The 16025-nt window shown below is 37.8% G+C and overlaps 1 protein-coding gene across 6 annotated transcripts in view; it reads left to right on the top strand.

Moving 5' to 3' along the window:
- Spag16 (sperm associated antigen 16) overlaps positions 1-16025 on the top strand; it is an 841320-nt gene that overhangs the window by 10551 nt on the left and 814744 nt on the right. For all 6 annotated transcript variants that reach the window (XR_013044111.1, XM_076550173.1, XM_006994855.4 and 3 more), the window contains exons 2-4: positions 2850-2896; positions 3954-4049; positions 13364-13482. Coding sequence is in view for 5 of the 6 variants with exons in the window: in XM_076550173.1 (XP_076406288.1) it covers positions 2850-2896; positions 3954-4049; positions 13364-13482 (262 nt within the window). In the remaining variant the exon portion in view is untranslated. The remainder of the gene's footprint in view (positions 1-2849; positions 2897-3953; positions 4050-13363; positions 13483-16025) is intronic.

Raw genomic sequence — 16025 nt, 5'->3', positions numbered from 1 at the left:
TGTAGGTGCCAGAGTAAGTGAGATCCTACATATTTCTGATTTATTTTTGTTTGGTGTACTGTTTTCCTGTATGTTTCTGATTTATTTTTGCTTGGTCTGCTGTCTTCCAGGTTCATCTACATTGTAATCAGCAGTGTTTGCTTATTGTTCTCTTAAGCCATATGTTATTAGAAATTTGTTACGCAGCAATAAATAATAAACACAGATTTTGGAAACTAAGACCCTAACATAAGAAATGTTTCTGGAATATCAGAGTGGCTGTGGAACTTGGGATAGCACAAGTATTCAGAGGACTCATGTTGGTGTAGGAAAAGTTCCTTAAAGATACAGCTGCAGCAGCTCGGTGCTTCCTAAGTAATAGTGGACAAGGCACTATAGGAAGGCACTATAGGGAAGAACATCCTATAGGGAATTTTTGCAGCTGTAGATAGCCAGCACAAGTAGTCACCTTTCTCCTTGGAGTATTTATGAGGATACATTGAAGTTATGAAACAGATTGCAGGCATGCAGCATTTTGAATAGTTGTTTAATCTTTGAACTACTTATTTTTGAGCCTAATTACTTTACCCCATATTGATGGGAGAGACACTTGTGCTTGACCACAGAATACTGACAGTTGGGCATGGACCTCGTATCTGGGGATTGGTCATAGGTGAATTAGGATTAAATGTCTCATGTGAGTGATAGGAATAGGCAGACAGCGAAGAATGATGGGTTATTATGGAATTGGGTATTAAGAATGTATTTAGAAGCATAGAATCCCATGAGAAACAAGTGGCAAACACTTCTAGTATTTGCCCAGCACAGGAATTTGTGAAGACTGGAGAGGCTGTGAACATCACAAAGCCTGAAATCTGGGGTTGGTTCCCACTTTGGTTTTAAGGTCTTTAAAGTTGTATCTTTGATTTTTTGACTTGTAAAATGGAGATAATAGTTCCAGACTCATAACAGGATAAGGAGTAAATGTCTTAGTACATAGGAAATGGGTAGGTGTGGTGATATTGTGTCCCTCAATATATTGTGCACCCTAATAAACTTTTCTGGGTCGAAGAACAGAACAGCCACTAGATGGACATAGAGGCCAGAAAATGGTAGCAGACACACCTTTAATATAGCATTCTGGAGGCAGAGATCCTTCCGGATCTCTGTGAGTTTAAAGCCACACTGGAAACAGAGCCAGGCATGGTGGCACACACCTTTAATCCCAGCACTTGAGATTTCATGTCTTGCTTGGGAAAGACATATGCCTTTAATTCTAGGAAGTGATGGCAGGAAGCAGAAAGGTATATAAGGCGTGAGGACCAGGAACTAGATAGAGGTCTTTTTAAGCTTTTAGCAGCAGTTCAGCTGAGATCCATTTGGATGAGGATTCAGAGGTTTCCAGTTTGAGGAAACAGCATCGGCTGAGAAGTTGCAAGGTGAGGTTAGCTGTGGCTTGTTCTGTTTCTCTGATCTTCTGAATTCATCCCAATACTCTCAAGTTTATTTTATTTTATTTTATTTATTTTATTTTTTATTAAAAAGACCTTTTAGAAATTCGTGTTCCAGGTAGGTATATTCCTAGTTCTTTTTAAATACTGTGTGTTATCTATTCTTATTACAAATAATAGAACTTATTATATGTATATTAACACTTCAGATATAAAGCAGTTATTATAACCAGCAACAAAATAAAAATGGACTAATCTCATCTTTGACTTTAATAACCATTACTATATATTCAGTGTTTAATTCACAGTATTTACTTACAATGTTGTTTAGATTAATAATTCTAAAAATGTAAGCAACCAACCAGCCAACTGAAAAAAAATCATGCCCCCGAGGCTATTATGGCCATTTATTATTATTTCTTTTATTGTAATGTTACGTTAAAATTTTCATTTGTTAGTAGAACAATAAAGCTTTTAAAGGTCTCACAGAAGCACCTCTAGAACTCCTTGTTATTGGAATCATTTTTTGTAATTTAATATTTTGAACATTCATAAAATATTGAATTATGATTGCTATGCTAGTTTATATATGCTAAAAATTAGAGAAACTTAATTAGAAACCTATATGTATTTCAAGAGTAGAGATTTAAGTTTTACTCATGAAAACATCGTAATGTGTTTCTAAGTACTAGTGTGCTTATTGTGCTATTCACTTACAATCCTTTAACCAGTCATGTGACATTATGAATATTTAGAAGCTTTTGAAAGTTGAGTTTTCCTTCAGATAATTAGAAAAATTTACGATTTTTGTATTTATCTTCATACGAATGTATGCACACACGTATGTGCAGATGTGTTTGTGTGTTCCTGTGTGTAAGTTCAGGCCTATTCATGCGACGGTATGAAGATCCTAGGACCACCTCAGGTATTTGTCCCCACTTTATCATTTTGGAGAGGGGAACAATTGTTCACTGCTGCCTCTGCCAGCTAGCCGGCCTTGGAGCATCCCATCCTGTCTGCTTATGTGGGTCCTGAGTCGCTGAACTTGGGTTCTCATGCTTGAGTGAGACACACTCTACCCACTGAGTGCCCACCCAGCCTTTCTAATTCATACTATTGTAATGAACCTCTATAACTTTATAAAGATTCTTAAATTCAAACTGGAAATTACTAGGTAATAATCATGCAAACATATATGAGTGTAGTTTTTCATGTACTTAATATTATAAAATACTGGTTGAAATAATTTATATCTAAAATTAGAGGCTTTATGGAGAAAACAGGTTGAAAATTAAATTATGTGTATTTACAAATTTCATATTGAGGCAATTAGATCCAATACTGTAATTGAGGTCAAGTAACTTTAGTATAATAACATTATTCCACTTTTTTTGCATTTAAACTTGACAAAATACTCAGAGGTCACCATAACTGATGCTTCTGAAGATGACTGTGAATATGAAGAGGTAACTTGTTAATTTTACATCTCAGTGAGTTCACTGTGGTCTTCATATTATTGGTTTGTCTTATTTTCTGGAACATATAAGTACTTTAAGATGAACTATGTGTGGAACAAAAGTTAGCTATTGGCTGATTACGAGTGAGTTGGGGAATACTGTCTAAACACGTACACTGGGTGGGACATCTGCCTGTTCTGGTTCCCCCTCACCATTTAGGTTCAGTCCTGTCACCTCCCTTGTCTGTGGCCTCATAGATGGTCATTCCTGTGTGGGACTTTTTCCCATTGTCCAGTTTGCTTTTAACAGGGACTCCAGATTGCCAGTACCAGTTGGAGGCCAGGCTTCTGCTTTCTTCTATCCTAATTTTAGTTCTGGAAAACATGCTCCTGTCTCAGAAATTTCCTTTAATTCATTGCTTCTGAGACTTGGATGTAAAGTCACTTTTAGATGTCAGAAACTGAACGAAATTGTGGAAGTGAGCCTGGCCTGTGACCTTGACAGGCGAGAAGCTTGTTAGTACACAGACTTAGGTCATCTTTAGAAGCATACAGTGTCCTACATGGAGTATATTTCTTGGAAGCATTATTTAGGAAGAAATATTCTGAAGTGACATGTAGATGTGTCCCCTTGTGTTTCCATATCAGCATTAATTAAAAGTGATACTTTTTATTTAGTTGTATAATTTACTTCCTCAGTGCAAGAGACTGTGTGAGACCTGCTCATTATTGTACCCTATTTCTGGCTGTTAGTTACCCATTGTCAACTATAGTCCAAAAATTGGTCCTGAAAACCCCATAAATAAAGAGTAAGTTTTAAATGACTTTATTGTAGTCTGTTGTTATGATTGTTATGTTACTATTATCATCATTACTAGTCTCTTATTGTGCCCATTTTATAAATTAAACTTTATTGCATGCTTATATGGGAACAATAGTATATGTAAGGTTGGGAACTAACCACAGTTTGAACCATCTGCATCATGTCTGAGAATGTACCCTTCATATAAGCAGGGAATTCTGTATGGTACTTGACATTTCTGCCCATTCTTCCTGCCCTTGTCTAGATACCAGATGACAATTTCAGCATTCCAGAAGGAGAAGAAGATCTGGCCAAAGCAATTCACATGGTTCAAGAGCAGGCTACAGACGTTCAGATTCTGGTGAGACTTGAACACATCTCTAGCTTGTGGTGTAACAGGAATACTTTTTATATGAAGCCTTGGAGGTAATGTAACCAAATTATGAAACAGAACACTATAATCTATATCGTTTCACTTTGATTAATTTTCACAAAACACTTAAAGTAGGCTTTGTTTATTCTTTGCAACATCATTCTCCAGACAATGTCTACTCTTCTTTCCAACAAATGATACCTTCCCTGAGAACTGATCAATCCAATCAGAATTAAACCAAAATTATTCAACACTGTTGTTGAATGGATCAACTACAGATTATTTAGTAGACTTTATACGGGTTTTGTATCTTTGTTTTCCTGGAAGCATCCAGCCTACATGGAATGCTTACCATTTCATGACACTTTCTTCTCTGGGACATGAAACCAATTTTGTTAAGAATAAGATAAGAAATTATATGTGGTTATCACATGAATTAAAGTAAATAAGACTCTTGACATCTCTATAACATTGAAAAGAATGTTAAAAAATTGACCATAATTTATTGCAGTTAAAATATTTATAATTACACCCTAACATTAATTTCAAAGGATGTTTTTCTTTAGTTGAAAGCTTGGCTTCTTCAGTGCAAGATGGTCTGTTAGACCTTGCCCTTCTTATTCTCTATCTCAGTCTCTCTACATTTAGTAGACTTTTTTCTAGGAAGCCATTCAATTTTCCAATCACCTATATACTTAACAATTGAAAAAGAACTGAAAAGATTTCATGAGTCCACAATTGATTAGATTCTGTTGACTGCAGTGATCTAGCTCATTACCAAGTGTATTTTGTAATAAAGTCAGTAGATAAGTTCCTTCTAGAAAACCACAAAGTGGGTCCTCCTACATAGTACTATTAGTCTGTTGCATATCTCAATGCTATAATTTATAGGGAAAAAATTTAAAATGCAGCCTTTTGGATAAAGTAAAAAGGCATATTTATTCACTGATCATTTTCACTCTTTTTTTTTTTTTTTAAATTTATTTATTTATTATGTATACAGTGTTCTGTCTGCATGTATCCCTGCAGGCCAGAAGAGGGCACCAGATCTCATTACAGATGGTTGTGAGCCACCATGTGGTTGCTGGGAATTGAACTCAGGACCTCTGGAAGAACAGCCAGTGCTCTTAACCTCTGAGCCATCTCTCCAGCCCCATTTTCACTCTTAATTTATCATTTTGTTAATAGATACCATGGTTTGAATTCTGACTAAAATGTATGTATATTATATTTAAAGTGATTTTTGAACACATGGAAAAATAAGTAATGTTATTGATCTAATTTAGTTATATTTCATACTACAGTCTTTTCCAGATGTTAACATAAATAGGTAGGGATATATGTATGTCTATGGGTATATGTAGGTATGAACACATGTATTTGTGTGTATTCCTTGGAGATGGTCATTATATAATTTTATAAAAGGAAAGGTTTACATAAGTATATTATTACAATTTTTTGCAAATTTTAGTTTCTTTGATTTTTCTTTATTTTACTATCTTTTGCAGTGCTAACATATCTGTAATGAATTCCAATTTTTATAAAATTAGAAGTTTGACTTTGAAAGATTAAAATAAAATGGCAGTTAAATTTCTGACATTTTGGGTTCATTTTCTCCTTACTTTTCCTCCATCTATAAAACATTCAGTAGAATAAAGTCATTTTTTTGAGAATGTTTCTGTATTTTTTGCGCCATCTGATTGATGACTAACCCAAGCCACAGTGCTGCTTATCAGTTCCAGTGTGTAAGGGAGCTCAGACAATACCACTCTTCTCACTCATTTCTTAAATTCTGTTTTGGAAAGTGTATTTACTTTTCATAAGATATAAATGGTAGTATATAAAGTTTTTATTGTTGACTGGACATGATGGTACATGCCTTTAATCCCAATACTCAGGAGGCAGAGGCAGGCAGATCTCTATAAGTTTGAGGTCAGCCTGGTCTGTAGAGTGAGTTCCAGGATAGCCAGAGCTATATAGTGAGACCCTATCTTGAACCCCCCACACACACCAAAAAAAAAAAAAAAAGTTTTATAGTAGCCAGTTGTGGAGGCATACCGTGGTAGGATATGCTAAAGAGGCCGAGGTAGGAGGATCATGGGTGAGAGGCCAGCCTAGGTTGCACTATAAAACAGTTGTGTTGTAATTATTTTAAGACAATTAAGTAAATATTTCATATTTCAATGAACATAATAACATTTTCAAATGAACATAAATAGTCTCTCCGGAGTTTCCTTCATTTTCTCTCTAAAAATGTTTCCAAATGAAAAATTCAAATTTGTCTCTTGTCTTTATTTTTTAACATTTTTTTAAATTGATTCTTTGAGAATTTTAAGTCATGCACCCCAATCCCACTGATTTCTGAGCCCTTCTATGTCAACCCTTTACCCTTGTATCCTCCCCAAGAATAAACAAACAAACAAACAAACAAGCATTTTGCTCCTCTGTCTTCCCTATCTTGCCATCACATATTCTTCTGTTGGAGTGGCCTTGGGAGTTGGGTGTCACTCAGTATACCTTTTTGCTCAAACAGCTTTACTTGCAAATGTTCATTGCACTGAATTGTTGGTCTGGTTCAATGCCTCTGGGGCTTCTGTCACACCATCAATACTGGATTCTCATCGAAACTTCTCTTGAATATCCTGCTGTTGCCCAAGTCATAGAGATCCTGCAGCTAGGGTGCCACAGGACCAGTCTCTTCATGAGCTCCAGGAGGTCCTACATGATGTTGGGGTGGGCCAACTCAAGCCCTAGATATTGGCCTGGGTGGTAGTTACATTGGTCAGTCTGGGCCTCTACCAGGACCGCCCACTCAGATGAGGGTCAGGGCCAGCTCTCCCTCATGCAGGAGCAAGCTCTACACTTGTGGCGGCCAGGGTGGCAGGGACAGTTCTACCAGGGCCATTGAGAGTTGGGTCCAGCTTTTCTGAGAGCAGAGGGAGACAGATATCCCTCTTAAAGCAGCCAGTGAGAGACAGGACCAATTCTTCTATGCCCAGGCCACTGGGGCCAGCTATCCCATGGCCCCTGGTGGTAACATGGGCACAGATATCATCACAGACTCCTGCTGCAGTTGGACCATGGACCTACACATGGCCCTTGGCTGCAGCTTGGGCCTGGACATCACCATGGCCTTGGGTGGCAATACAAACCACTTGGATTAGTTTGTCCCTGGTGGCAGCATGGCCCTCAGACATCAACATGGTCTTAGGTGGTAGCCCATCCATATGGCCTTTGGTGATAGCACAGCCTATGGACATCAGACCCTGGCTGTGGTAGGGCCACAAACTCAGACATGGCTCTCGGCAGCAGCACAGGCCAGAAGTCACATGGCACCAGGTGTCAGCGTAGGCCCCCATATCAGCCTATCCCTCACTGCTGCCCTGTCTCAGTCTTCCATTCCATCTCTCTCCACAGCTCAGGCCCCTGTCCCCTTCTTCTCCCCCATTTCTCCACCACATACCTGATCATCTTAGTGGCACCTGCCCAGTCCCCCCAAGGCCTGCTGGCTTCCTGCCCATATTTCTCATATAGGTATCTAAAATTTGCTCTGTCAAGAGAGTTAAAATGGCGGGTCTTGAGTACCTTAAGTATTGGTAGCAGCTACTCTGCTGTCCCACGTGGTGTGAAAGTCATCATGGACAGCGAGATGACAAAGGGCCATGGTGATGCTCCATTATGATGGAATCGTGGTACATGCTCTTTTCAGCATCCCTTCTTCCTGCTGTAGTCTTTCTAAAACATGAGGTACCAAAATCGTTACGTTACTTAATAATAATATTTGAAAGAATCAACGTATCTCTTTGTTTCTTTTCCCTTGGCTTTTTAGTTTGCTCTATTGTGTTGAAAGGGAGAGTTTACTTCTTTATAGTCCTTCAGAGGACCTAATCTTACTCTGGCCTCAGCACCTTTGTGGTTGCTAATGCTGTGTCTGGCTCTGATCTAGGATTGTGTTCAGATACACCTGAATCCAGTGTTAATCACAGTTTGGAAGGACGCAGTCCTGACTGTTGAAATTTTGAAAACTCAAATCCCTAAAACCACAATTTCTGTTAGGAAAATGGCTGTATAAGAGGGATGAAGAGCTCAATTCTGAGAATGGAATTAGTGACTTTTTGGTTATTCAAAGGATATTTGCTGTCTTACTTCTACTGCTATGAGAAAACACTGGCAAAAAGCAAATTGGGAAGGAAATTTATTTTAGCTCACAGTTCTAAATCACAGTCCATCACTGAGGGAAGTCAGAGCAAGAACTCAAACAGTCCAGGAACCAAGAGACAAGAGCTATGGAGGAATGAATGCTGCTTACTGGCTTGCTCAGCCCACTTTCTTGTAGCATCCAGAAACACCAGCCCAGGGGTGGCCCTACCCACAGAGAGCTCTGAGTACTCAGTGATTTTCTAGCCTAGAGTCAAAATGCCACCATGATCTCCACAATTCGTCTGTTTTGTCACAGCTATCCCCTTTTCCTAGTGCCATTTTCTGTTTTACCCAGGGTTTCTACTGCTATGTTAAAACTTGATGACCAAAAGAAACATAGGGTGGAAATGCTTATTTTGTCCAACAGCTTGTATCCATCCCATCATCCAGGAAAATCAAGACAATGACTCAAGACAGGAACCAGGAGGTAGGAGTTGAGGCAGAGGCCATGGAGGAGTGCTGCTTACAGGGTCGATTTCATGGCTTGTTCAACCTGCTTTCTTTTTTTTTTCTTTTTAAATATTTATTCTTGAAAATTTCATATATACACACAATGAAATATAATCATGTCAATATCCAGTTATCTTACTGTCCTCTGGGTCCCCACTGTAACACTTTTCCCTCCCAAATTCTTATTTTTGTAATATTGCACTAAGTCCAATTATTGCTACCAATATGTGCATATGTGAGGGACCATCCACTATAGCATAGGAATTCTTTCAAGGCCATGCCTTGAAAGAAGAGTGATTCTCCACTCACCATACATTATCAACAGCCAGTTCCTCCTTAGTTGGGGTGGAAGCTTGTGAGTTCCTCCCTTCCCCATGTTGGAAATTTGTCAATCTGCTTTCTTAAACTATCTAGGACCACCCACCCAGGAGTGGCACCCCCTCCTTTGATTTGAGCTTACCCACAATCAATCATTAATCAAGGAAATGCTCCAGCAGGCCTGCCCCCTGGCCAGTTTGGTAGGGAATTTTTCTCAATTGATATTCTCTCTTCCCAAATGACCCTGGCCTGTGTCAGGTTGACATAAAAACTAGCCAACACAGTTGCTCAGTTAATTAATCATGTACTAATTTTATCCCTTCATATATTATCCCATGCTTTCTTCAAAAAGCCCACTTCATCAGAAAAGGCAAGTCTGGCAGGCTTAGCAGCCTTCTGAATAGAAGCTGCTTGTGGTCATGGAAATTCATCCAGCATTACAAGGCATCAAATGGTGAGCTGTTCTTGTAGAGGATTTGACCACTGAGGAACGTGACTGCTGATTTACTGCTAAAGGAGGAAGAACTAGTGCATGCTTCACCTTGGTTGGTGGATGGTACTTTAAGAACTCAGGGAAATGCAAGTGAAAACGACTCTGAGATACCGTTTTACACCTGTCAGAATGTCTAAGGTCAGAAACACTGATGACAGCTTATGTTGGAGAGGATGCGGAACAAGGAGAACATTCCTCCACTGTTGGTCAGAGTGCAAACTTGCACAGCCACTCTGGAAAACAGTATGGCGACTTCTCAGAAAATTTGGAATCAATCTACCTCACGACCCAATGATACCACTCTTGGGCATATACCCATGGGATGCTCAATCATACTACAAGAACACTTGCTCAACTATGTTCATAGCAGCACTATTTGTAATAGCCAGAACCTGGAAACAACCTAGATGCCCCTCAACCAAAAAATGAATAAAGAAAATGTATGTGTACACAATGGAGTACTACTCAGCTGTAAAAAAACAATGACATCATGAAATTTGCATGCAAATGGATGGGACTAGAAAATATCCTGAGTGAGGTAACCCAGACTCAGAAAGACAAACATGATATGTGCTTACCCATAAGTTGATACTAGATGTAAAGCAAAGGATAATCAGATTACAACCCATAGCTCCAGGGAAGTTAGGAAACAAGGAAGACCCTAAGAGGGATGTACAGATCTTCTTGGGAAAGGGAAACAGGAGATCTCCATGAATAAACTGGGGATGAGGCAGGGCAATAGAGGGGAGGGGATGGGGATGAGAACATGAGGGAATGAGATGGTTGAGCTGGGGGAGGTAGGGAGTGGGAGAGCAATGAAAGAGTTATCTTGATAGAGGGAGACATTATAGTATAAGGGAGAAACCTGGTGCTAGGGAAATTATCAGGAATCCATAAGGATGACCCTAGATTAGACTACTAGCAACAGTGGTAAGGTGCTTGAACTGGCCTACCCTGGTAATTAGATTAGTGAATACCCTAACTGTCAATCAGCAGATGCAGAGATCCACAACCAAGCACCAGTCAGAGCTCCAGGAATCCAGATGAAGAGAGGGAAGAGGGATTATATGAACAAGGGGGGGGGGTCAAGATCATGATGGGGAAATCTACAGACACAACTGAACCAAACTCATAGAAACTCACAAACTTTAGAATGAAAGCTGTGGAATCTACATGGGACTGGACAAGGCACTCTGCATATGGGAGACAGTTGTATAGCTGGATCTGTTTGAGGGGCCCCTGGCAATGTGATCAGAATCTATCTCTGGTGCATGAGCTGGCTTTCTGGATCCTATGACCTATGGTCAGAGACCTTGCTCACCCTTGATGCAGGGGAAGGGGCTGGGTCTTGCCTTAACTGAACGTACCAGGCTTTGCTGACTCCCCCATGGGAAAAATTACCCCTTTGGAGGAGGGGATGAAGGATGGGTCAGGGGAGTTAGGCAGGGGTGGGGGAGTGGAAGGAAGGATGAGAGGGGGATCTGTGGTTAGTATATAAAATGAATAAAATTTTTTTAAAGAAAAAAAAATCAACTGTTACTACTTTTCAAGTTTTTATTTATTTTTACTTTTAAGTCAACTACATGCTCCTGCTGTACTCTAAAATTCTAGAACACATCTACTTATTTCTGTATTAGTAACTGGAGAAAGTGAAGCATTTTAGAAATTATTATTTGTAGATTGGTGGACTTTGCAGAATAAAATGGATTCAAAATCAGTCACCAAGTGATCATTTTGTGCAACCAAGTCCTCTAAGAACAAACTTTAGGAAGTAACCAGTGGTGTATGTTTCCAGAAATGTTAGAGGGGTAGGTTGGCTATGTGATATGGTACAAGAAAACTTTCATTTAAAAATGGACCATTTGTTTGCATTGACATTCCTTCCTGATGATGAAATTCTAGGTATAGATGCCTGAAGAAGCCAGCCAACTTACTGCTTGGTTTGACAGTGGTGTTACTGTCCATCATTAGTCATGTTTCTGCTGGGTTTGTGGTTTGGATGTGTGTGCATACTGAATGGATTCCCAGTGTCCACCACATCAGGGAAACATTGTTTAGGAGACGCAAAAAAATGGAGTAGGGGATATTCATCTTGGAACACAATGAATTATAGAAAAATGAGAAAAGAGCAAAGCCATACAGAAGAAGAATGGGAATGTATTCTCTGAGTCATGCCCTGAAAGAGAGAGAGCAGATAATTACAGTGATGTAAGGTCTCAAAATACAGTTAATGTTTGCATATGTGTGGTCGCTCCAACAGTCTGAATCATTATCGTTGCCCGCAATCTACTTTTCTAATAATCCCTTTTATATCTTCAAGTTTGTTACTAGTCTTTTCATTTCACAATTTTAATTGTTATTATATTTTACAATTCACTCTTCAATGTACCTCATTTTCACCCAATTTCCACTACTGGAGGTAGAAATTGTGTAAAATCTTTTAGAAGGCTAATTCATTTATGCATTTTTTTTTTAAATCAGACTCTGTAAAAAGGTGTTGTAACATTGGTATTTTGAATGTGAACCCTGTGCATGTACACAGAACTCCAAAACCACCTCAGTTGTAGCACAAATTCTAACTGGTTTTAATAATAAAAACCATGATTCAGATATCGGGGTGAAAGCTGAAAGATCAGAGAAACAGAGCAGTCAGCCACTAGAAAGACTTCTTACCTCTACTGAATCCTCAGACTGAAAAGGGGGGGGGGAAACCCACCTGTCTCTGTCCATCTTATATTTCTCTCTCCACCCAGCCATATCACTTCTTGTTTCCTCTTCCCAAGTACTGGGATCAAAGGTGTGTGCCATCATGGCCTGGCCTCTGGTTAACTAGGGGGCTAGGAAGCTTTATTTGTTAGAGCATAAACAAAATATTAACACACCCAGTAAATGAAATGATGTCCTTTTGTAGGTCTGCATCAGTGATTGTAACATTTCTTGAGGTCTCAGCTCTGTAGTTGATCATATGATGTGTTGGTGACTCAGTTTGTCTTTTACAGATTTTTTAAAAACCATAAGGGGTTAAACTTTGTAATTCAGATGACTTCAATTGTAAAGCTCAGCTCATCTGACTCCTCAGAGTGAGACACATCAGTGCCTTTTTGTACTGACCTGTTTCCTGATTAATATGCTTTGTCTGTTCTTAATGAATACTCACAACTGCCATTATTATATCTAAAATTTCATAGCTATATAATATATAATATTGTCTACTTTGTTGAATGAAATGGCCTCTGAAGTGTTATATATTTTATGTTTTATAAATAAGCCTCCTTTTAAAAATGTAAACAAGAGAGTCCTTTTAAATATACTTAAGATCTTTTTTTCACAGAATTTTTTTTATTTTGATTTTGATCCTTTGATAACTTAGAGGAATTCTTTTGATCTTTCATCATTTCAACATTTGGGTTTGCATCTTTGTGATTATGGCCCAAATCTCACTCTTTCAATGAAACCTTCCTCTATGACAGTTTTTATATAGTTACACTACTCTACACACATGGGGATTTCCCTGTCTTCGAGACTCTGCCCTTATAGTCCTAGATACATACTACTATTTGTCAGAATGTGTGGGATATACACACGCCTGTGCATGGGCATACACACACACACACACACACACACAACTAGTTATCCATATTTTGTGTTTATCTACTTAACTATTACATTGGGAATAGAAATGTTTTGTTTTACCAATGCTTTATTTCTCATCATTAACTAGACCCTGGCACATAGTATTTAAGAAAAAGTTATTACGAAATGAGTAAGTGAACAGTCTATCTGTTTCCTTAATCAAAATCTTGATGTTTACAGAATAAATAATTGTGCATTTAAATTTCAGGAGCAGAAAACAGTTCTTCCTTCAAGGCAGGTAGTACATGAAGCCATAGAAGACTTTCTCTGTAATTTCCTGATCAGAATGGGAATGACCAGAACGCTGAACTGCTTTCAGGCTGAATGGTAAATCATTATATGGCTGGGTTGTATTAGCACATTTACTTGTGTGAGTTGAACTTTCTTAAAGGACTCTGCAATAATAAATACTCTGGTTCTTTTGCTGTTGTGATAAAACACAAAGGCAACTAAAGGAAGAAAAGGTGTATTTGGGGGTCACTTCATATTATGTCATGGTTTTTACAGTTGTTATGGTGGGGACCCCGAGGCAGCTGTTCACTCTGAATCTGCAGTCAGGAAACAGAGGCCAATGAATGCATGCTTGTGCTCAGCTCATTGTCTCCATTTTATACAGTCCAGGGTCCCATGCCCAGGTAATGGTCCTGTCCATCATTAAGAGAGATCTTCCCATCTCCAACAAAATCAAAACAATCCCACAAAAGATGTTCAGAGGCCCACCTTCCCGGTGTCTGTAGGTTCTGTCAATTTACAGTTAACACTATCAGTGTAAACTTACGTGTATGGGATAAACCATTCCAGTCTCTATGTTAAAACTATAATATAGACACACTGTCAGGGGAATCCTTCCCAACAAAACTTTATTCAACAGCCTTTTCAGTATTCAAATTTAGCTTCTTTTCAAATGATCAAGGGAATGAAATGTCCTTTGGAGTCATATAGCAAAATGTTATTTTTTGAAATATTTTCCTCTTAGTTTTTCATACTTGATAATGGTATCAGTATCATTTTTGTGTATTTAGATACCCCCAACACTACTACTTTTTTATTTATAGTGAAAATGATTTTTCTCTATTTATACAGCTGATTGAGTTTTCTAAAAATACTATTTGATTTAGATCTAAATTGGATTGTCCTTTCACATATTACCCTAATATGATTTTCTTGTTAAAAATAAAAATTTTAATGTCTTATTGATTGTGAAAACCAGCAGACATGCTATCTTTATTCTTTTGATATAACAATAATGGTTTTTGGATTCCTAATATTTTTTTAAACATAGTAAATGACAGATATGAAGTAAGTGTTATTGTTACCAGATATTGTGTATTATAGAAAGTGGACTTCTATAAAAAATGTTCATAGAGTTTTGTGACTGAATTCTAATTCTAATTCATCTGATGTATATGATTTACTTTTTGTTTTCTTGGTCCACTGATATTATACACCCAGAAGTAATCAGTTTCATTTTTTAATTTTTGATATTTTTGAAAATATTATTAGTATTTTATTGACATTCCTCTTCTACTCCCAACTTCCTCATTTCACCCCAATTTCTTGTCAAATTTCATTATTTTGACTGTATATATAATATAATAGATTTTATGAGGAGAAATGAGTTCTGTTAATAGCAGACCAAGAGATGGAACATTGGGAAATAGGAGGAGAATGCTATTTTTAAACCTGGAAACTGTGTGCATGGTTTAAAAATAAATTTTCTAAAGAAATAATTGCAAGTAAATTAGAAATATGGGGAGGTCATTAATTTGTTTCTAATTAGATTAAAACTTAGTATGATTTAATTATTTTTATGTCTCTCAAGAACATGTTAGACTATTCCAAAGTGTGGAATGACTCTTTTAAGCAAATGATCCAAATATTATATATGTATTATTTTAAACTCTTTTTTGTTATTATGTGTGTATGTGTGCATGCATTAGTTTGTGCACATGTGCTTGCCATAGCACCCATGTAGAGAGGTCAATTGGAGTCACTTTTCCCCTAACTACATGTAGGTTCTGGGGCTTGAACTCAGATAGCCAGGTGTGTGCAGTAGACAGATTTACCCAGTGAACCAACCTGCCATGCCTCAAATACATTCTTAAAAAGTAGGTGATTATAAGCATACTGTCTAAGTTAGCAGTCTGATTAATGAAATAAAATTTCAGAAAGCTATGGTAGTATTAAGACATAAGGAGTTCCCAAGAAACATACCCATTTAGCATTATATTATAACCAAAAGATAAAACTTATGAATGTGTGTTTATTAGCTTAGTAATATTTTGGTTCAACTAATTTTGTCCCAATCTCTAGTTGCTGTTTTTTTTTATTTTTCTTTATTAAGAAATTTTCTGCTCACTCCACATACCACCCACAGATCCCACCTTCTCCCTCCTCCCAACCGCAGTCCTTCTCCCAAGCCACCCCGCATCCCCACATCCCCCAAATCCAGGTCTCCCATGGGGAGTCAGTAGTTGCTGTTTTGTAGTTATTTCCATACTGGATAATTATTTTTCACATAACATATTTTGAATTTGATCAGCAACTGTCACCTATGATGCATATAGTAGGAATATAATTTGAGAATAGTGGATGCATTAGTTTTAATTATTGTGTGAAATATAACTTGCTATGTAGCTCATTCTGGCCTCTTACATATGGCTCTTTTGTGTTACCTCCCAAGTATTCATGATTCAGTCAATCATATTGACTGAATGTACTTTTAATGCAGAAAAACAAACCCCAAAGAATATGGAATTACTGTAAATTCATGTTCTCTAAGAAAAGTAACCAACAATACTGGCCTGTTGGTAGGTTGTGCTAAAAAAATACCAACAAAAATTTGGGCAGCAATATTTGACTTATGTTCT

Source organism: Peromyscus maniculatus, chromosome 13, assembly GCF_049852395.1.
Source record: "Peromyscus maniculatus bairdii isolate BWxNUB_F1_BW_parent chromosome 13, HU_Pman_BW_mat_3.1, whole genome shotgun sequence".
NCBI classification, from domain to species: domain Eukaryota; kingdom Metazoa; phylum Chordata; class Mammalia; order Rodentia; family Cricetidae; genus Peromyscus; species Peromyscus maniculatus.
Note: the sequence above shows the minus strand (reverse complement) of the source record. Positions and strands in the feature narration are given on the sequence as shown.